Genomic DNA, 22,990 nt, shown 5'->3' with positions numbered 1-22,990 from the left:
CATACTCTCAGTCCACAATAGAGGCTCATATCAGAATCAGGTTTATTATCACTCACATCTGTCATGAAATTTGTTTAATTTTTGTGGCAGCGGTACAGAGCATTACATAAAATTACTACAGACTGTGCAAAAGTCTTGGGCACCTATGCTATATGTATATGTGCCTCAGACTTTAGCAGAGTACTGTATTTATCTTACATTGCCTCTTCCCTTTGTTTATATCTTAGGTTCCTTTCCTTGTTCAGAATTGGAGTAGCAGCAGCAATCAGTATACAGTGGCATGCAAAAGTTTGGGCACCCCTGGTCAAAATTTCTGTTACTGTGAATAGTTAAGTGAGTAGAAGATGGACTGATCACTAAAAGTCATAAAGTTAAAGATGAAACATTATTTCATCATGGAAAGGAGCTCCATGCAAAAGTTTGGGCACCGCAAGAGATTTGAGCTCTTGGATAACTTTTACCAAGGTCTCAGACCTTAATTAGCTTGTTAGGCCTATGGCTTATTCACAGTCATTGTTAGGAAAGGCCAGGTGATGTAAATCGCAAAGCTTTATAAATACTCTGACTCCTCAAACCTTGTCCCAACAATCAGCAGCCATGGGCTCCTTTAAGCAGCTGCCTAGCACTCTGAAAATTAAAATAAATGATGCCCACAAAGCAGGAGAAGGCTATAAGAAGATAGCAAAGTGTTTTCAGGTAGCTGTTTCTTCAGTTCGTAATGCAATTCAGGAATGGTGGAGGTCAAGTTGAGGTCTGGAAGACCAAGAAAACTTTCCGAGAGAATCGCTCGTAGGATTGCTAGAAAGGCAAATCAAAACCCCCGTTTCACTGCAAAAGACCTTCAGGAAGATTTAGCAGACTCAGGAGTGGCAGTGCTCTGTTGTACTGTGTAGTGACGCCTGTACAAACGTGACCTTCATGGAAGAGTCATCACCTTTCCTGCATCCTCACCACAAAATTCAGCGTCAGAGGTTTGCAAAGGAACATCTAAACAAGCCTGATGCATTTTGGAAACAAGTCCTGTGGACTGATGAAGTTAAAATAGAACTTACTGGCCGCAATGAGCAAAGGTATGTTTGGAGAAAAAAGGGTGCAGAATTTCATGAAAAGAACACCTCTCCAACTGTTAAGCATGGGGATGGGTCGATCATGCTTTGGGCTTGTGTTGCAGCCAGTGGCATGAGGAACATTTCAGTGGTAGAGGGAAGAATAAATTAAATTCAATACCAGCAAATTCTGGAAGCAAACATCACACCGTCTGTAAAAAAAAACACTGAAGATGAAAAGAGGATGGCTTCTACAACAAGATAATGATCCTAAACACACCTCAAAATCCACAATGGACAACCTCAAGAGGTGCAGGCTGAAGGTTTTGCTATGACTCTCACAGTCCCCCAACCTAAACATTGTTGAAAATCTGTGGATAGACCTCAAAAGAGCAGTGCATGCAAGACGGCCCAAGAATCTCACAGAACTAGAAGCCTTTTGCAAGGGAGAATGGGTGAAAATCCACCAAACAAGAATTGAAGGACTCTTAGCTGGCTACAGAAAGCATTTACAAGCTCTGATACTTGCCAAAGGGGGTGTTACTAAGTACTGACCACGCAGGGTGCCGAAACTTTTGTTTCAGGCCCGTTTCCTTTTTTGTTATTTTGAAACTGTAAAAGATGGAAATAAAAAAGTAATCTTGCTTAAAATATTAAAGAAATGTGGCATCTTTAACTTTATTCCTTTTGGAAATCAGGTCATCTTTTACTCGCATAGCTATTCACAATAACAAAAATTTTGACCAGGGGTGCCCAAACTTTTGCATGCCACTGTATATGTGATAATGGACAAGGTTAATGTATGCAAAAATAAAACTAAAGCTGTATTGTGCATTTTTTGTGTCAACACATTTTCCCTCACTGATTAATTTGTTTATATCATGTTTTTTCATTTTCAAGAGGTTTGCCCATGTTAAAGTTGTATTCAGATTACTTCTGCTTCTATTTTCTAATTCTAATTCTCTATCAAATATTGTAATGTGAAACAATTTCTTCCTCCAAAGGTTCAGGAAGTTCTCAAAAAAGAAAGTTATTCATTGTTTATGTATATTTAGAATCCTACGGTTGGTTCATATTAGACTTTTAATAAAATCTAAGGGAAAACAAAAATACAAAATTTGACCTGTAAGAGAAACACTCACAAAATGCTAGAGGAACTCAGCAGGCCAGGCAGCATCTATGGAAAAAAAAATACAATCAATGTTTAGGGCCAAAACGTCAACTAAACTTTTTTTCCATAGGTGCTTCCTAGCCTGGTGAGTTCCTCCAGTATTTTGTGCGTGTTGTTTGGATTTCCAGCATCTACAGGTTTTCTCTTGTTGTAACCTGTAAAAGAATGCACATTTAGACCATAAGTAAGAAGTAAGATTTGAAGTAAGGTGATTAATTATGCACAGATTGATTTATCTTCATCTTTAGGGGTATGTGGTTTGCCCATCTGAGAAAAGATTCCTTTTGCTCTTCACGTTTCTAAAGAAGAATCGTAAGAAGAAGGTCATGGTTTTCTTCTCGTCGTGCATGTCTGTGAAGTATCACTATGAGCTACTGAATTACATTGACCTACCTGTAATGGCAATCCATGTAAGTATTAGTTGCTGACTTTGACAATCCATTCATCTGACAGTAGTTTACATGTGATCCTTGAGGATTAGGCAGGTTTCAAACAGAAATTTTAACAAGTGTATTCTTGGCACACCCATGTGAACCTTATTTAAAAACATATATATACTGGAAATTAGCAGGTCAGGCAGTATCTGTGTTCCCTTTTTCATAAAAATCGTTTAACATTTCTAAAATGTCTGTCACATCTTTAGGGCACACTAAAGTGTTAAGTGGCCCAGGTGTTATACGGAAGCCTCAAATTTCTGCACTTCAATGATAGTAATTTTTTTGTACATGTTAATTCACCAGTAACATTCAGTGATACTTCCTATGCATAATAAGATAGTAAAGTGTAAAATGGGCATCGGATGAATCAGCCAGAACTAATCATGGAACAACACAGCATAGGAACAGGCCTTCTCTTGATGTTGTGCCAGAGTAATTAAATTAGTAATCAAATGCCCATGTAAACTAATGCTTTCTTCTTACACAATATCCATATGCTTCCATTTCTTGCACATTCACGTGCATATCTGGGAGCCTCTTTTGTATTTGCCTTTACATTCCTCCACTGACAGTACATTCCCAGGCAACTACAACTCTGAGAAAAAAACCTTGTCCTACACATTTCCTTTGAACCCAGTCCCTCTTACCTTAAATGCACAGCTTCTAGTATTAGTGATTTCAACCCTAGAAGTAACGATATAGGCTGTCTATACCTCTCAGATCTCCCCTCAGCCTCCACCGCTCCAGATTAATCAATCCAAGTCTGACCAACCTCACCTTGCAGCACGTGCTCTAATCCAGGCAGCATCTTGGTAAACCTCTTTGCATCCTCTCCAAAGCTTCCACACCCTTCCTATAATGTGGCAATCAGAATTGAATGAACTACTCCAGATGCAGCCTAACTAGAAATTTATAAAACTGCACTGTAATTGCCTGACTCTTGAACTCAATTCCTTGACTAATACCTTACACCTTCCTTTACCACCTTATCGACCTGCATAGCTACTTTAAGGAAGATACAGATTTGGATGCCAAGAAACCTCTGCACATCAACATTGTCAAGGGTCTTGTCGTTAACAGTATATTGTCCCTGACAATGGTTGGGCTTGTAGATGATACAAAGATTGGTGATGCTGTGGATTGCATTGAAGACTGCCAGAAGATAAGGCAGAATATGAATCAGTTGCAAATTGGCAGAGAAATCGCAGATGGAGTTTATCTGCCTGAATTTGAAGTGTTCATTTGAAATCCTGAAGTGCGACATTTCAAATTCAGGCAGATAAGCTCCATCTGCGATTTCTCTGCCAATTTGCAACTGATTCATATTCTGCCTTATCTTTTGGCAGTCTTCAGTGCAATCCACAACATCACCAACCTTTGTATCATCTACAAGCCCAACCATTTACAATTTCATCCAGGTCAATTGAAGGGGAAAAAGAAATCACGGGCTTGGACTGCCAGTATGATCATAGGTGAATCTCTTAAAAACATTTGTAATTTTAACATTTGCAAGTACATTCATAAATATATAAAATCTAAGCAGGGTAATATTTAAAAAAAATTAATGGCTAGTTAAATTCTTTAAATTTTTAAAAAAGTTTTGAAAAGATTTTTGTAAATTTCCAGTTATGTATTTTATTATTCTTATTGATGCTTTCTCAGCCATTCAGATAAAAATCCAGAACAATTGCATCACAATTGGAAGACAACACAGAAAATGCTGGAGGAGGGCAGCAGGTCAGGCAGGTCTTGATTATTTCCCTTCATAGATTCTGCCTGACATGTAAGTTCCTCCAGTATTTTGTGTGTATTGCTCACAATTTCCAGCATCTGCAGAATCTCGTTTACAATTGCTAGACAATTAGTCAAATCATTCCCTATTAAGTGTAGAATCTCAGCAGATTGCTGATTTCTTGGAACATGTGCACATTAACTCCCAAGTTGCCATCAGTTTTGGCGGTTTTAACAATCTGCATCTGCCATTTTTCTGCAAAATCACCCCCTGCTTTATAACACTCTAGGCACAGCACCAAAGTGTCTATTCATTTTATGGGTTCAAATACCATGCAACACTGGTTAATAAGTGTTTTGAAATTCAATTTTCAATAAAATTGTAACTAAATGTAAATCATTTTTTCTTCTTCCAATATTTTTAGGGCAAACAAAAGCAGACAAAACGTACATCCACCTTCTTCCAGTTCTGTAATGCAAATGATGGAATATTGCTCTGCACAGATGTCGCTGCCAGAGGCTTAGATATTCCTGAAGTTGACTGGATTATACAGTATGACCCTCCTGATGATCCAAAGGTATGATGTTCCACATTTATATAAAAAAAGACTTTTATTACAGGCTGTCCCTTTTGGTTTATTCATTAGTCCAGATGGCTGAGTGAGTATAGAAAGTGAAATTATAGGTGGCTGGAAAGTAACTACAAATGAATGAAGATAGATTGAACAAGTATTCGTGAAGGTTTCATTGTTGTTATGTGCTGTGTCGTATGGCATAGATGATCCTGAGCTTTCCAGGTGCTGTGTCTTATGACGTGGGCGAACATGGTCTTTCTGTAACCATGATTGTTCTTGGCAAATTGTTCTAGAGAAATGGTTTGCCATTGCCTTTAGGGCAGTGACTTTACTAAACAGGTGACCCCAGCCATTATCAATACTCTTCAGTGGTCATCTGCTTTGTGTTATTAGTCACATAACCAGCATTTGTGATATGCACCAGCCGCTCATAAAACCACCCATGGTTTCACATGACCCAGAATGCGGTGGGGGGGGGGGGGGGGGGGACTGAGCAGGTGCTACCCCTTGCCCAGGGGTGACCTACAGGCTAGTGGAGGGAAGGAGCACCTTACTTCTCCTTTGGTAGTTATGTATCTCCACCTCACCGCACATGAAGGTTTAGGTGTATTATAATGAGCAAATGTGAGACTGGAATTTGAGAGTATCAATAGAATAAATATTTTTCAAATAGTGGGAAAATATATTGAAGTTTGTACACTAAAGCAAGCAATTAAGATGACAAATAGCAAAGTATTTTGAGACTGGAGAACAAAGATCTTGCTGAGAATATAATAGAGTTTATTTGTTAGAATCAAGTTCGGAGAGTCGGATGTTATGCCCAACTTTTGTGGAGTCCAATATAGGCTTCATTCAGGGTTTGTTGGCTGAAGAGAGATCGCCAAAAATTGATCTGTATTCACTGGAATCTACCAAAATTGGAGATGATGTCACAGTGACATGATTCTGAGGAGTGGCGGTTGACAGAATAGCTTGTTTCCTCTAGCTGGAGCCAGAATCTAGTGAACGTAGTCTTGGGATAACATGTTATCCCAAAATATACTGAGAAATTTGTTTCTAAGAGGGTGCCAAATGTTTATTTGAAATTCTCTGTCACAGTGATGGATGTTTTTGTTAGGGAATGTATTCAAGAATGAACCACATTCTCATGCATGTCTTCAAATAATTTGATAACCGAACCAGTCCCTATTTGTTTAAACCTATCGAATGGTGAAAGGCTTCAACTGATTGGATGTGGAGAGGGTATTTCTGAGGCTAGGGAGTCAGAGACCAGAGAGCACAGTCTCAGAATAGAGGAGCATCCTTTTAGAATGGAGATAAGGAATTTCTTTAGCCAGGGAGTGGTGAATCTGTGGAATTAGCTGCTACAGGCAGCTGTAGAGACCAAGCAATTGGGTATATTTAAGACAGAAGTTGATGGATTATTGATTGGTCAGGGTAATGAAGGGATATCGGGAGAAGACAGGAGATTGGGGCTGAGAGAAAAATGAATCAGCCATGATGAAATGGCAGAGCAGACTCATTGGCCTAATTCTGCTCCTGTATCTCATGGTCTTACGATCTTTAACCTACTCCAGCTGTAATCTTGCACTTTAGTTTGAACATTTTGCTTCTTTTCAACATCAGTAAATTCACTGAATGTGATGTTGATAACTTTCTGCAGTTCCTTCCTAAACCCTTCATTTTTGTACTCGGGCTTAAACTTGTTTCCTTCATCATGCTTTTTGTTGTCATAATCTCTTCTTTGGAAGATTTGTCACATTTTGTTTGGTTATCCTCTCCTGAAACATTTAGCGATGTTAAACTAATTTAAAGAGGAGGATGGTTTATATACATAACAAATATACTTTTACCTGGTGTGTAAAGAAAAAACATGAGGGCATCAATGTTAGCTATTTAAATTTCAATGCCCAATGACTCATTCCTGCTATTAATCTGGTATTTTCTTCCCAACTTTGAAATAATTTAATCTATAGAATCTGTCTAATTGTATCTGAAAAACATGGCATGCTCCAGTGTCAACAGTCATCTATGTTTACCAGTTGTATCCTTTTTTATTAAATTAAAAATATACTTTTCATTTGGAGTTTTCCTTTTCTCTGGTATGGTGAATAGTGCAGCAAGTGATTAACTGGAAAAATGGGTAAGCGACTAGGCACTGGAATTTAATTCAGGTAAATGCAAAGTGGGATATTTTGGGAAGTTGGAACAGGCTGGTACATGCATACTGAACTGCTGGACCCAATGGAAGGCTATTGAACAGAGACCTAATTCCCTGAAAGCAACAACATAGTTAGGCAGTAGTGAAGGAAGTTTGATATTCTTGTCTTCAGTGGCCTAGGTATTGAGTAAAGAGTGGGGGGCTTCATATTAAATTTGGCTTGGCTGTATGTGGAGTATTGTGTACAGTTCTGCTCACTGTGTTACAGGAAAGATAAATATAATTTTAATTTATTGAGATACAGTTGGAATCGGCCCTTCGAGCCAAGCTGCCCACTGATTTATTCTGAACCTGATTATGGGGCAACTTACAATGACCAATTGGCCTACCAACCAGTATGTTTTTGAACTGTGGGTGGAAACCAACGTGGTCACGGGGAGAACATAGAAACTCCTTATATGCAACCCTAGTTGACTGTACTGTACAGAATTGTACCAACTGCTATGCCACCATGAGAATACTAGAGAGGATCATGAAAAGGTTCACAGGAATGTTGCCCAGAATGGAGGGCAATCTGTAAATTGAGATGATATAAGCTAGGACTTTTCTCCTGGGGAGAAGGAGACTGGTTATTTTTGGTTGGTTTGATTAAAAACAAATTGTATTAAATTGTGCGACCCAGGTAGAGTTCTCTTATCAAATGGATTATTGAGCTAAAGTCTAAAACTGCAAAATGAGCAAAAGAAGTTATTACATGAAGGAGGACAGGAAATAAAACAGTTCAGCACAGAAACAATCCCTTTGGTCCACAGTGTATGTCCCAAACTTGCCTGGCTGTGTCTAAAAGCCCCATTTATTTGTTGTGAGTTATCCAACTTTTTTTTGCCAACCATAAAGTTAATATCAGAGTATATTGTTAACAATATTAGACTTTAATTAATACTATGACTATGAGAACAGATCAAAGGTATGAACTAAGCAACTCACCTTCTAACTTGTTAAAGCCCTTTCACTATCTGCAAGGCAAACGTTGAGAGTGCAATGGAATATTCTAAGAAGACCTACATCATACAGCTTGGTTGGACACCCCATAAACCATCTTAAATAAGTTTTCCCTCCAGTGTGTACCATCAATAAAAAGAACTGCATTTTATTGCCCAGGCTAGTCTAACAGCATCTCCAAAATCCATGACCTTGAGGCACGACTGCACAAGTGCGTGGACGTCGGCGAGTTTGACCGGCAGGAAGGATTTAAAAGAAGAGGGTTTTTTCTTCAGCGGTTTGATCGAGGCAGGACCTCAAAGGTAGTAATCTTGGGATTACTGCCTGTGCTCAAGTTAGGAAAGCGTTTAACTGGAGTAAGGGGAAATACGAAGCTATCAGGCAGGAACTTGGAAGTATAAATTGGGGACATATGTTCTCAGGGAAATTTATGGCAGAAACGTGGCAAACGTTCAGGGGATATTTGTGTTGTTCTGCATAGGTATGTTCCATTGAGACAGGGAAAGGATGGTAGGGTACAGGAACCATGGTGTACAAAGTCTATTAATAATCTAGTCAAGAAGGAAAGAAAAGCTTGCACAAGGCTCGGAAAACTAGGTAATGATAGAGATCTTGAAGGTTATAAGGCTAGCAGGAAGGAAGTTAAGAATTAAATTAGGAGAGCCAGAAGGAAAAATGAGAAGGCCATGGCAAGCAGGATTAAGGAAAACCCCAAGGCATTCTACAAGTATGTCAAGAGCAAGAGGGTAAGACGTGAGAAAATAGGACCAATCAAGTGTGACAGTGGAAAAGTGTGTATGGAACTGGAGGAGTTAGCGGAGAGTCTTAATGAATATTTTGCTTCGGTATTCACTACGGCAAAGGTGCTTGGCAATTGTAAGGACGACCTACAACGGACTGAAAAGCTTGAGCATATAGACATTAAGAAAGAGGATGTGCTGGAGCTTTTGGAAAGATTCAAGTTGGGTAAGTCACTGGGACCAGACCTGATATACCCCAAGCTACTGAGGGAGGAGATAGCTGATCCTCTGGCGATGATCTTTGTGTCATCAATGGGGACGGGAGAGGATCTGGAGGATTTAAGGGTTGCAGATGGTGTTCCCTTATTCAAGAAAGGGAATAGAGATAGCCCAGGAAATTATAGACCAGTGAGTCTTAACTCAATGGTTGGTAATTTGAAGGAGAAGATTCTGAGAGGCAGGGTTTATGAACATTTGGAGAGGCATAATATGATTAGGAATAGTCAGCGTGGCTTTGTCAAAGGCAGGTCGTGCCTTATGAGCCTGATTGAATTTTTTGAGGATGTGAATAAACACATTGATGAAAGTAAAGCAAGTAGATGTAGTGTATATGGATTTCAGCAAGGCATTTGATAAGGTACCCCATGCAAGGCTTATTGAGAAAGTAAGGAGGCATGGGATCCAAAGGGACCTTGCTTTGTGGATCCAGAACTGGCTTACCCACAGAAGACAAAGTGAGGTTGTAGATGGGTCATATTCTGCTGGAAGTTGGTGACCACTGGTGTGCCTCAGGGATCTGTTCTGGGACCCCTTCCCTTCGTGATTTTTATAAATGACCTGGATGAGGAAGTGGAGGGAAGAGTTAGTAAATTTGTTGATGACACAAAGATTGGAGGTGTTGTGGATTGTGTGGAGGGCTGTCAGAGGATACAGCGGAACATCGATAGAATGCAAAAATGGGCTGAGAAGTGGAAGATGGAGTTAAACCCAGATAAGTGTGAGGTGGTTCATTTTGGTTGGTCAAATATGATGGCAGAATATAGTATTAATGGTAAGATTCTTGGCAGCATGGAGGATCAGAGGATTTTGAGGTCCATGTCCATAGAACACACAAAGCTGCTGCGCAGGTTGACTCTGTGGATAAGAAGGCATATGGTGCATTAGCTTTCATCAACCGTGGGACTGAATTCAAGAGCCGAGAGGTAATGCAGAGGAGATTTACAAGGATGTTTCCTGAATTGGGGAACATGCCTTACAGGAATAGGTTGAGTGAACTTGGCCTTTTCTCCTTGGAGCGAAGGAGGATGAGAGGTGACCTGATAGAGGTGTATAAGATGATGAGAGACATTGATCATGTGGATAGCCAGAGGATTTTTCCCGGGTCTGAAGTGGCTAACATGAGAGTGCACATTTTTAAGGTGCTTGGAAGTAGGTACAGAGGAGATGTCAGGGGCAAATTTTTTTTCACAGAGAGTAGTGAGGGTGTAGAATGGGCTGCCAGTGACAGTGGTGGAGGTGTATATAATAGGGTCTTTTAAGAGACTCGTAGATGGGTACCTGGAGCTTAGAAAAATAGAGAGCTATGGGTAACTCCAGGGAATTTCTAAAATAAGTACATGTTTGGCACAGCATCATGGGCAGAAGGGCCTGTATTGTGCTGTTGGTTTTCTATGTTTTCTACCACCAAGGATGAGCTGTATATGGATGGGAGCACTACCTCTTATAGGTTTCTCTCCAAGTATCATACCATCCTGACATAGAAACTGTCATTGCTGGATCTAAATCCTGCAACACTGTGGGAGTATCTTCACTCGGAGAATTGCTATGGGTCAGGAACGCAGTTTGATTCCACTCCACAAAAGCAATTAAAGATTAGCAATAAATGCTGGCGTTTCAGTGATGCCCAGATCCTGAAAATGAGTTTTAAAAAATCTATCAGTTAGATTTGGGAAAGTTTAAACTCGGCTAAGTTATGTGCGATGTCATTTTATCAGGAATATATCCATCGTGTTGGTAGGACGGCACGAGGACTTAATGGCCAAGGACATGCCTTACTTATCCTGAGATCAGAAGAGTTGGGTTTTCTTCGTTATCTCAAGCAGGCCAGAGTAAGTATTTTTTCATTTCAGTTCAAGATCCAATTACTGAGTTAAAATGTTATACTTTTCAAGAAGACTTTACCTTTTAAACCTCAGCTTATATTTTTTGCATGATGCGTTTTGTACATGATTTTTGAACTCTTCTAACATAGTATCAATTCTGGGACAGGCTGCTGAGTGGGAATGTAATCTGAGAGTCCATGTAAATCCGCAAAATAAACTTAAAACAATTATTGGGACACTATCATATTGAATAGAATTTTTTTAATCCTATAAACAGCAGTTTCACTTTGTTGGTTTCTATAAATTGTGACTAGAGGAAAACAAAGGTTGAAATTGTAGTTTCTGCTTTGTCTATAATCACCAGGAATAACTCAAATCAGGGGTTCCTGATCTGGGGTCCATTGTCTCCTTGGGTAATGGTAGGAGTCCATGGCATAAGAAAGGCTGGGAAACCTTGCCCGAAATTGTTTTGTAATGGAAAGAACCCATTTCTATGAAATCTGTATGAAGTGTAATCGTTGTTGTATCAGGGAACTTGTTTGCATTATGGTAAACATTGGCAGCAATTTTCGGTTTTTAAGTTATGGGACAAATTTCATTTACACAATGCCAAATTTTATTTTCATAGGTACCTCTAAATGAATTTGAATTTTCTTGGAGCAAGATTACAAACATACAGTCCCAGGTAAAATTAAACCAGTGGCAGTATGTGTATAATGGTGCTTTTTTAAGAGTTTTTAACCAAATTTGGCAGGAGTAACACAAAATGCTAGGAGAACTCGGCTCATGCAGCACCTACAGAGAGGAATAATCTGTTGACGTTTTGTGTGGAGAGCTTCCATCAGGACTGGAAAGAAAGGGAGAAGAAGCTGGGTGGGGGAGGGAAAGGAGTATCAGCTGTGGGAAAGGTTGGGGGTGTATATTAAGCTGGGGGAAAAAGGTAAGGATCTGATAGGAGATGAGATTGGACCATGGTGGGGTGGGGGAAAGGAGAAGGGGTACCAGAGGGAGATGTAGACTGAAGAGCAGAGAAGAAATAAGAAGGGAGTGAAAGTGGGGAATGGAAAATGATAGGAGGAGGAAGAGGACAGAAATTACCAAAAGTTGGAGAAATTTCTGTTCAGGCCCTCAGTTCTGAGGTTACCCCAATGGAATATGAGGTGTTGCTCCTCCAACCTGAGAGTGGCCTCATTGTGACAATAGAAGAGGCCATGTTGGAATAGGGATTGGAATTAAAATAAGTGACCACCAAGAAATCCTGCCTGTTGTGGATGAAGCAGCAGTGCTCACTGGTGTCCAACAATAGTTCAAGTTGGGAAAATGGAGACTTTGTATAAGTTTAGTAACAGCAATGATTTGGATGAGCTTAAGTTTACAGATGGTAGAACTTGGGATTTTAGCCATGTAATGATGAGGCCAAGAGTTATAGTTTAATCCAGGAATTTAAAGTTGTCATCATTATTATTTTCACTAGTCTCTTGTGAGTAAACCATAGAGTCTTACAAGTAGCATCCAGTTGATCATATTGTAAAGTTGTAAAACTTGTGTATAGTATATTTGTGAAAATACTTTTGTTGGGATTCAGCTTATGATTAGAAAGATGGCGCTGTGCTCAGATGCAGCATCTTCTCGGAGTCAACCAAAGTTGTTATTTTTTTTATGATCACAAGACCCTGCTGGACATAAAGAACTTAAAGTACTGCAGGTCTACCCCATCGGTGAGTTGCTCGTTGGTGGAGAAACTGAAGGGGCTAGAATTTCTGCCCCCTCCCCCTTGCTGCCTGCAACAAGCATCAGTATGCAATCTAACAGCGGGTGTTTGTCTCAATTGCTTTTCTTGTGATTGCAAGACCCTGTTGGATATCGGGTGTGATGAATGCTGCAAGTCTGATTCATTGGTAAATGGCAGAGATGGATGGCAAGAGTGCTGCATGCCCATGGCCATAGCGAGTTCAAAGCCTCAAGCCGCAGTGTCACCTGTTTACACTCCACTGGAGTATTGGAGGTGGTGTGGCATGGTGTCAGTGCTGTAGTTGGTGCTGCCACCCCTGCCCTGCCCCACCCCACCCCCAAGTGTTCCCAGCCTGACAGAAGACAAGCTGTATTGTGTTCAACTGCAGACTGTGTGACTTCTGGTATTTGTTTTGCACCTTGGTCCCAGAGTAATGCTGTTTCTTATGGCTGTATTCACGTATGGGTGAATGGCAATTCAACTTGAACTCAGTGGAAGGCCACTTTTTATCAGACACTATTAGTTGAACCACTAATGTGCTAGAATTTTTTTACGTGAATTGCTGGAACGTGAACACGACTCTGAGTTACTGGTTATTGCTGGTCTTTAATTCCCCTTCAGAAGTTGTTTCTGAGGTTCTGTCTTGAGTCCTTGCAGTCAGTGTGGCCTGGAGCCATTCAACTTAACATGTCAGCAGTTTTCAGTTATGTGGTACTGACGCCAAGTTACTCTTCACCACGGTTTTTATGATACTCTTCGTACAGCTGACAGTGCAAAAGTTTAGAGTTTCTGTAGGTCATATGATGAACACTTAGGACACAGATTAATTTTTTGCTCTAATTGGTCACTTTGTTTCATCACCTTGAATTTAAACATTTTCTGTTTTTTTTCCCAGCTTGAAAAACTAATAGAAAAAAATTACTATTTGCACAAATCAGCACAGGAAGCTTACAAGTCTTACATCCGAGCCTATGATTCTCATTCTCTCAAGGACATCTACAGTGTCAGCACCTTGGATTTACCGAAAGTGGCTTTGTCATTTGGATTCACAGTACCACCATATGTTGATCTCAGTATCCTTTTTGCTATTATTACATTCTTATGCCATCTTTATGAATCTAGTTCTAAGAATGCATTTCCTAGAGTACTTCACAATGGATTGTGTATTATAGATTGTACATAGAACAGAACAGGCCCTTCAGCCCATGATGTGCTGAGATTTGAACCTACTGTAAGATCAATCTAACCCTTCCTTCTCACATAGCCCTCCATTTTTCTTTTATCCATGTGTCTATCTAGTTAAAAGTCTTTTAAGCGTACCCAATGTATCTACCTCTACCACCAGCATGGTACTGCTGCCTTGGTGCTCGAGCCACCCAGTTTCAGCCCCAGACTTGCTGCTTTCTGTAAAATTTGCACCTTTTCCCTGAGATTGTATTGGGCTGACCAATGTCAATAACCCCTAATAAATAGATAGATAGATACTTTATTCATCCCCATGGGGAAATTCAACTTTTTTTCCAATGTCCCATACACTTGTTGTAGCAAAAACTAATTACATACAGTACTTAACTCAGTTAAAAATATGATATGCATCTAAATCACTATCTCAAAAAGCATTAATAATAGCTTTTAAAAAGTTCTTAAGTCCTGGCGGTTGAATTGTAAAGCCTAATGGCATTGGGGAGTATTGACCTCTTCATCCTGTCTGAGGAGCATTGCATCGATAGTAACCTATTGCTGAAACTGCTTCTCTGTCTCTGGATGGTGCTATGTAGAGGATGTTCAGAGTTTTCCATAATTGACCGTAGCCTACTCAGCGCCCTTCGCTCAGCTACCCATGTTAAACTCTCCAGTACTTTGCCCACGACAGAGCCCGCCTTCCTTACCAGCTTATTAAGACGTGAGGCGTCCCTCTTCTTAATGCTTCCTCCCCAACACGCCACCACGAAGAAGAGGGCGCTCTCCACAACTGACCTATAGAACATCTTCAGCATCTCACTACAGACATTGAATGACGCCAACCTTCTAAGGAAGTACAGTCGACTCTGTGCCTTCCTGCACAAGGCATCTGTGTTGGCAGTCCAGTCTAGCTTCTCGTCTAACTGTACTCCCAGATACTTGTAGGTCTTAACCTGCTCCACGCATTCTCCATTAATGATCACTGCCTCCATATGAGGCCTAGGTTGTGGTCAGAGAAGCATGATGGAATTAATGGATGTGGGAGAAAAGATTACAGAAAATAGATGTGGGAGAATGGGATTGTTCTGGAATACATTTCATGCTTAACTACCATCCTGTGTTGTAAGAAAATATGTAAAATTTAAATTTGGTGTCATTTTAATTCCATAGTAGTTAATTTAATTTGGCGGTTTCTTTTGCTGTACACCTCTACTGGTAGACATTTTGACATTAGTTTGGGAATAGTGATGGAAAAAGTCTTCCTATTCAACCCTGCCGTGTTGAAATTGCATGGATTTATTTTAGTTGATTTTCTTAACCTACTTCCTTCAGATATAAATGCCAGCAAAGGAATGAAACTGAAGAAGAGAGGTGGTGGTGGAGGATTTGGTTATCAAACGTCCAAAAATGTTCGTAAAGCAAAAATCTTCAAGCAAGTTGGCAGGAACAGGGCAGACGTGAGACAATTTTCTCGTTAGAAGGCCTTATCACAGCTGCAAAATTCATGAGCTACATAAAGTATGATTTCCCTAGGTTAACTGCCTTGGGCTAACAGGCTTGGTAACTTTCTTAACTATAGCAAATCAAGTTGACTCATTGTTGCAAAACTTTCTTGTAAAGCTGTATCTTTTTTACATTGTGCTCATTTATAAAAAGTTATGGTTTAAATTAATCTAATTTGAAGATAAAGTTCATCTTTAAACATGTGACAGCTTCAAAAGTATTTTGAATTTATAATAAATGTATCATTGATATTTTGTAGATAACCACATTCCCCTTTCTAAAGTTAATCTGCAGTTGTGCAGTTTATCAGGACAAGAGACTTCAATAACCTTGCGACTTACTGAACAAGTAATGGAGTTATATAAAATTATCTTGTCTTGAGACTGAGGTAACTATTGCATATTTGCTCAGACACCACAAACAAGTAAATTGAAAGAATTTGATGACATTTAGTGGGCATGTACACTTTAAAAAAAATTTTCCCGAGATATTTTTTCGCCATTCTGGTGTGTCCCAGCACATCCTAGGATGTATCAGGCAGTGGGTGGGAAGGGTGAGTTTTAAGCCTGAGAAATCCAGATGTCTGGTGTTAAAGGCAGACATGGACAAGTTCAGTTTCTCCTTGGATGGACATTGTTATCCTGCCCATCTCTGAGAAACCAGTCAATGGCCTGGGGGAAGGTCTTTGACTACAGCCTCAGATGTGACTGCCACTCAGAAGACGTAGAAGTCTGGCTCACCAGTGTGGACAAGTCAGGCTACCAGGCAAGTTTGAGGTGTAGATCTACCAGTATGGTATCCTCCCCTGAAACCTCTGATCTATGCTGGTATATGAGGTAGCCATGTCAGCAGCTGAGGCTATTAAAAAAGTAGTGGCTACCTTTGAAGATGGCTGAGTCGCCCATGTAACCTGAGCAGTCTTCCTCTGTACAGGAAGAGGAATAAACTGCAGCTTCCCTTCAGTAGCCTGAATGAGGAGTTTATGGTTTCTTGTACAAGAGAATTGCTGCTATACAGAAATTATAGTGACCACAAAGTCTTGATAGCAGGCATTGATGTCAGGACAGGCAGGAGGTGGATGGCCTAGGGTGCAGTGGAGATGGCTGAGTCACATCTGAGGCATAGGGATTTGGTAGGGACAATGGTGTCTGGTCAGGTGAGGTTGGGTGGCTTTCCTTCATCTCGCTTCAGAAGGGCCCAGGGTAGGGACAGGTGGTCCAGGAAGAAGTTCGAGCAGCTGTTGAGGAAGTGTGCAGCAGAGAGCTTGAAGGAAGTTGTGAGGGTGCACTGAAGCAGAAGATCTGGTCCAACATCTGGCAGGCAAAAACTGAGCACCTCAAGTACACAATCCAGGCTGTGTATGACATCCTTAGTCCAGCGAACCTTTTGCACAATTATGTAGTCTCTGCCTTGGCAGAAGAACACTGGAACACCCTCAGCAGCTGCCCAAAGGCCCTGTGGGAAGGCTGCTGTCACTGGCACCATGACCAAGCACTGAATGCACTGGCAGATAGTATCTCCCTGACCATTAACAACAGTAAGCACCTCCACCAACTCAGAAAATACAGCCTTTGTCCAAGCGGGAGACCAACCCCAGCCTCATCCAAGATCACCAACAGGCTTGCTCACCACAGCATCTGACTGGCAACTGAAAATTGATCATGGCTAGCACTTAAAATGCCCTAACTTAATCACATCATCATCACTGGCCTGACATGGTCATTCTGTCAGAAACCTTGAAACTGGTGGTTATAGTAGAACAGACAGTGCCTTGGGAAGGCTGGATTGAGGATGCATTTGAGCATAATAAGGCTGGTACAGCAGTTGCAAAGATGGGTTGAGGGCATGATGTGAGCCAGTAGAGTTAGGATGGAGAGGTTTTGCTGGCTGCTTGCTCTGCAGAACCCACTTCTTGGCATTGCAGGGACTGCAAAGAGAAGAGCCATCAGAACAGTCACAGAGGCTGCTGAGCAAGCCTCCAGATGGCTATGGATCAAGGGATATGACACGTGGACCAATGCTGCTGGAATACAGGCTTGATCAACCCTGGCTGTTCTGGCCATTTGGAACAATTATGATGACCTCTGTTGATATTGTTCAATATGGGATGAGATAACAACACAGTTGCTATTTTACTGACAGCAGCCATTACAATAATTGCAAAAATAGAAGTTAATTTGATATATTTATCTCAATCCTTATACTGCAATAACTTGTTTTGAGATGTCAGATTATAATTTAAATGTGAACATTTAGATCATTTGTAACAAATGATCAGCTCCATGGTATTTTGATATATATAAAAAAAATGTTTGAATTGACATCAGATTTTTGAAGTGGTTTTCTTGCTTTTCCTGGATATGAACAAATTTAACCTTACTTATTTTAACCCTATTTATTTCAATTATTTTCTGCCATTACCTTCTAGAAATCTTTCTTTTGGTACCATTCCCTGTCTGACAATGGGCATGCATGTACTAGAGCTAATATCTTTAATAATTTGGTTAGAATGCTTCAACATCCTCCGAGATTCCAAAGACAGGCAGGTTAGTAGGTTCAATGGCCACTGGAATTGCTCCTAATGTGTAAGTGAGTGGTAGAATTTGGTGGAATTGATGAGAATAGGTAATAGAATTTATAAAAAATTGAATGAATGTGACTTACTGACACAGCAAAACCTTTCTATCACCTACAAACTACTTGAAAGGAACCATATATGTACTGAATGATCTCCTCGTGCCAGAATCATATCATAGCCATACTGCCTCTCCCACAGCAACTCATTGGTTGTACCACTAATCCTTTCATTTTTTTCATCAGCTGTCAATTTCTCCAATTCTCCCCCAAGGCTACAATGGACAGTCTCTATGACATCTGCAGACAGCATTTCATGTTGCTTTTCCTCCTCCTCATCAAAATGCAGCATCCTGCTTTTCTCCATATCAAACTTCCACAGGCCTATTTATATCTGCATTCTGTTCATATCTTTTGTTATTCATAATACCAAATTTTGAAAATATGATTTGCATCAAATCTAGAGAATTCTGCTATATGCCTTCCTCCATGAATAGGTAACCTGTAGAGCTAGAGCACTGAAACCAAGTCGTATAGACCAATGAAGGAAGGAACATGGTGAAAGACAAACAAAAGGAACATTACTGGATAGTTTAATTTGCCCTTCCATGCCAGCAGGAATAATAGATTATTGCTCTTTCACACACCACACCTCAACATTACTCAGTTCCAGAGTTCCCTCTCAATGCTCCCAATATCTGGTCCAAATTCTCAATCATAGAACATTTCCTTGCACTACCAACAGATCCCAAGTGCTCTAAACTCTAAAGACATGTTGCAACATTCTGAGAGTCCAAATCTTCAATATTTCCACAGGATCCAGTGACGCAATCAAAATATCGGCAGAGAACAGGGTCTTGCATCTAATTCTCCTTGTGAGAGACAATTCTATCTCCTTGATCATAGCATTGGAGAGGATAGGAACAGACAAGTTAGGAAAACATTTAACTGGAGTAAGGGGAAATACAAAGCTATCAGGCAGCAATTTGGAAGCATTAATTGGGCACAGATATTAGGGAAATGTGGCACATGTTCAGAGGATATTTGCAGGGTGTACAAAGGCTGTTGAAAATCTAGTCAAGAAGAAAAGCTTACGAAAGGTTCAAAAATCTAGGTAAAGATAGAGATCTAGAAAATTATAAGGCTAACAGGAAGGAGCTTAAGAATAAAATAAGGAGAGCCAGAGGGGCCATGAGAAGCCCTTGGCGAGCAGGATTAAGGAAAATCCCAAGGCATTCTACAAGTATGTGAAGAGCAAGAGGATAAGATGTGAGAGAATAGGATCAATCAAGTGTGAGTGGAAAACTATGGAACTGGAGGAGATAGCGGAGGTACTTAATGAATACTTTGCTTCAGTATTCACTACAGAAAAGGACCTTGGCAATTGTAGGGATGGCTTACAGTGGATTGAACAGCTTGAGTATGTAGACATTAAGAAAGAGGGTGTGCTGGAGCTTTTGGAAGGCATCAAGTTGGATAAATCACCAGGACGGGATGAGTTGTACCCCAGGCTCCTGTGGGAGGCAAGGGAGGAGATTGCTGATCCTCTGGCAATGATCTTTGCATCATCAATGGGAACGGGAGAGGTTCTGGAGGATTGGAGGGTTGCATATGTTGTTCCCTTATTCAAGAAAGGGAGTAGAGATAGCCCAGAAAATTATAGACCAGTGAGCCTTACTTAAGTGGTTGGTAAGTTGATGGAGAAGATCCTGAAAAGCAGGATTTATGAACATTTGGAGAGGCTTAATATGATTAAGAATAGTCAGCATAGCTTTGTCTGATTAAATTTTCTAAGGATGTGACTAAACATATTGATGGAGGAAGAGCAGTAGATGTAGTGTATATGGATTTCAGCAAGGCATTTGATAAGGTACCCCATGCAGGACTTATTGAGAAAGTAAGGAGGCATGGGATCCAAGGGGACCTTGCTTTGTGGATCCAGAACCGGCTTGCCTACAGAAGGTAAAGAGTGGTTGTAGACGGGTCATATTCTGCATGGAGGTCGGTCACCAGTGGTGTGCCTCAAGGACCTGTTCTGAGACCCCAACTTTGTGATTTTTATAAATGACTTGGATGAGGAAGTGGAGGGATGGGTTAGTAAATCTGCTGATGACACAAAGGTTGGGGGGTGTTGTTGATGGTGTGGAGGGCTGTCGGAGGTTACAGCAGGACATCGATAGAATGCAAAACTGGGCTGAGAAGTGGCAGATGGAGTTCAACCCAGATAAGTGTGAGCTGGTTCATTTTGGTAGGTCAAATATGATGGCAGAATATAGTATTAATGGTAAGACTCTCGGTAGTGTGGAGGATCATGAAGACCCTGGAGAGACTTGTTCTAGAGCAGCTCTGGCCTGTGGTTAGGCCACACTTAGACCCCCTCCAGTTCGCCTATCAGCCCCAACTAGGAGTTGAGGATGTCATCGTCTACCTGCTGAACTGTGTCTACGCCCACCTGGACAAGCCGGCGAGCACTATGAGGATCATGTTTTTTGACTTCTCCAGTGCATTCAACACCATGCGCCCTGCTCTGCTGGGTGAGAAGCTGACAGTGATGCAGGTGGATGCTTCCCTGGTGTCATGGATTATTGATTACCTGACTGGCAGACCACACTAAGTGCACTTGAAACACTGTGTCAGGCAGAGTAGTTAGCAGCACTGGGGTTCCACAGGGGACTGTCCTGTCTCCCTTGCTCTTCACCATCTACACCTCGGACTTCAACTACTGCACAGAGTCTTGCCATCTTCAGAATTTTCTGATGACTCAGCCATAGTTGGATGCATCAGCAAGGGATATGAAGCTGAGTACAGGGCTATGGTGGGAATCTTTGTCACATGGTGCGAGCAGAATCATCTGCAGCTTAATGTGAAAAAGACTAAGGAGCTGGTGGTGGACCTGAGGAGGGCTAAGGCACCGGTGACCCCTGTTTCCATCCAAGGGGTCAGTGTGGACATGGTGGAGGATTACAAATACCTGGGGATACGAATGGACAATAAACTGGACTGGTCAAAGCACACTGAGGCTGTCTACAAGAAGGGTCAGAGCCGTCTCTATTTCCTGAGGAGACTGAGGTCCTTTAACATCTGCTGGATGATGCTGAGGATGTTCTACGAGGCTGTGGTGGCCAGTGCTATCATGTTTGCTGTTGTGTGCTGGGGCAGCAGGCTGAGGGTAGCAGACACCAACAGAATCAACAAACTCATTCGTAAGGCCAGTGATGTTGTGGGGGTGGAACTGGACTCTCTGACGGTGGTGTCTGAAAAGAGGATGCTGTCCAAGTTGCATGCCATTTTGGACAATAACTCCCATCCACTCCATAATGTACTGTTCAGGCACAGGAGTACATTCAGCCGGAGACTCATTCCACCGAGATGTAACATTGAGCATCATAGGAAGTCATTTCTACCTGTGGCAATCAAACTTTACAACTCCTCCCTTGGAGTGTCAGACACCCTGAGCCAATAGGCTGGTCCTGGACTTATTTCCACTTGGCATAATTAACTTATTATTTAATTATTTATGGTTTTATATTGCTATATTTCTTCACTATTCTTGGTTGGTGTGGCTGTAACAAAACCCAATTTCCCTCGGGATCAATAAAGTATGTCTGTCAGAGGGATCTTGGGGTCTGTGTCCATAGGACACTCATAGCTGCTGCACAGGTTGACTCTGTAGTTAAGACATACAGTGCATTGGCCTTCATCAACTGGAATTGAGTTCAAGAGCCAAGAGGTAACGTTACAGCTATATAGGACCCTGGTCAGACCCCACGGAGTGCTGTGCTCAGTTCTGGTCACCTCACTACAGGAGGATGTGGAAACCATAGAAAGGGTACAGAGGAGATTTACAAGGATGTTGCCTGGATTAGGAAGCATGCCTTATGAGAATAGGTTGAGTGAACTCGGCCTTTTCTCCTTGGAGCGACGGAGGATGAGAGGTGACAGAGAGGTATAAGATGGTGAGACATTGGTTGTGTGGATTGACAGAGGCTTTTTCCCAGGGCTGAAATGGCTAACACGAGAGGGCACAGTTTTAAGGTTGTTGGAAGTAGGTACAGAGGGGAAGCCAGGGGCAAGTAGTTTCTTTTTTTACGCAGAGAGTGGTGAGTGTATGGAATGGGCTGCCGGTGATGGTGGTGGAGGCAGATCAATGGGTCTTAAGAGACTCCTGGATAGGTACATGGAGCTTAGAAAAATAGAGGGCTATGGGTAACCCTAGGTAATATCTAAAGTAAGTACATGTTCAGCATTGCATTGTGGGCCAAAGGGCCCGTATTGTGCTCTAGGTTTTCTATTTCTATGTTTCTAGGTCTGCCTTCAGCCCTGATATGAGAGCACTGATGGTGGTGGTGGGCAAGATATTTTAAAATTTCATATTGGCAAAACTAACAGTGGAAATTCACTACTCTTATAACAAGATTATTTCGACTTGGTACATAAGTGGGCTTTCAATACTGTCATTTTTTTTTAAACACAAAAAGGCAGTTCAGGTGGTTAATATAAACAAATCAGTTCAAAGTAGTTTTGGTATACTGCTTTTGTTTGAACCAACAAAAATACTGTGGTGCTCTGGTTTTGTCCTTTGATCTCATTGTAAAAACAGATCAAACATGAAGCACATCATGTCATTAACACATTCCTCTGCCTCTGCAGTAAATGCACTCAAACAATTTGCTTTTTTATCAAAATGCAACCATGTTTCAAAGGTTTCCTCTAATAAAAAAATCTACAAAAGAAATATATTAAGCATTTCTAGTTATAAGAAACAGCTATTAGAAAGAAAGCTCAAATCCTCCCACTGTTGTGGAATTAAAGTTCAGTCAGTTACTGGGAACTTACTGCAGTTACTAGATAGCTGTAAAAAGACATCTGAATTACTATTGTCCTTCAGGAAGGGAAAGCTGCTATCTTACCTGATTTGGCCAGTGAGCTCACCAACTGGCCTAGCAAGCTACTCAAGAACAGCATACAGTTGGAAGTTGATATAAAACTACATTATTAGGATAGCTGCTGCTAACCCATGGTGTTCTAACAGAA

At 41.0% G+C, this 22,990-nt stretch overlaps 1 protein-coding gene across 1 annotated transcript in view; it reads left to right on the top strand.

Annotated features, from left to right (window-relative positions):
* ddx18 (DEAD (Asp-Glu-Ala-Asp) box polypeptide 18) overlaps positions 1 to 17,703 on the top strand; it is a 33,176-nt gene extending 15,473 nt beyond the window's left edge. The window contains exons 9-14 of the mRNA XM_073047582.1: positions 2,466 to 2,627; positions 4,811 to 4,963; positions 10,858 to 10,971; positions 11,594 to 11,650; positions 13,593 to 13,770; positions 15,212 to 17,703. Coding sequence (XP_072903683.1) covers positions 2,466 to 2,627; positions 4,811 to 4,963; positions 10,858 to 10,971; positions 11,594 to 11,650; positions 13,593 to 13,770; positions 15,212 to 15,357 — 810 coding nt within the window. The 3' untranslated portion in view covers positions 15,358 to 17,703. The remainder of the gene's footprint in view (positions 1 to 2,465; positions 2,628 to 4,810; positions 4,964 to 10,857; positions 10,972 to 11,593; positions 11,651 to 13,592; positions 13,771 to 15,211) is intronic.
* The last annotated feature ends 5,287 nt before the right edge of the window (positions 17,704 to 22,990 follow it).

This window comes from Hemitrygon akajei, chromosome 5 (assembly GCF_048418815.1).
Source record: "Hemitrygon akajei chromosome 5, sHemAka1.3, whole genome shotgun sequence".
NCBI lineage: Eukaryota > Metazoa > Chordata > Chondrichthyes > Myliobatiformes > Dasyatidae > Hemitrygon > Hemitrygon akajei.
The sequence above is the reverse complement of the archived record's forward strand: the minus strand, read 5'-3'. Positions and strand labels throughout refer to the sequence as shown.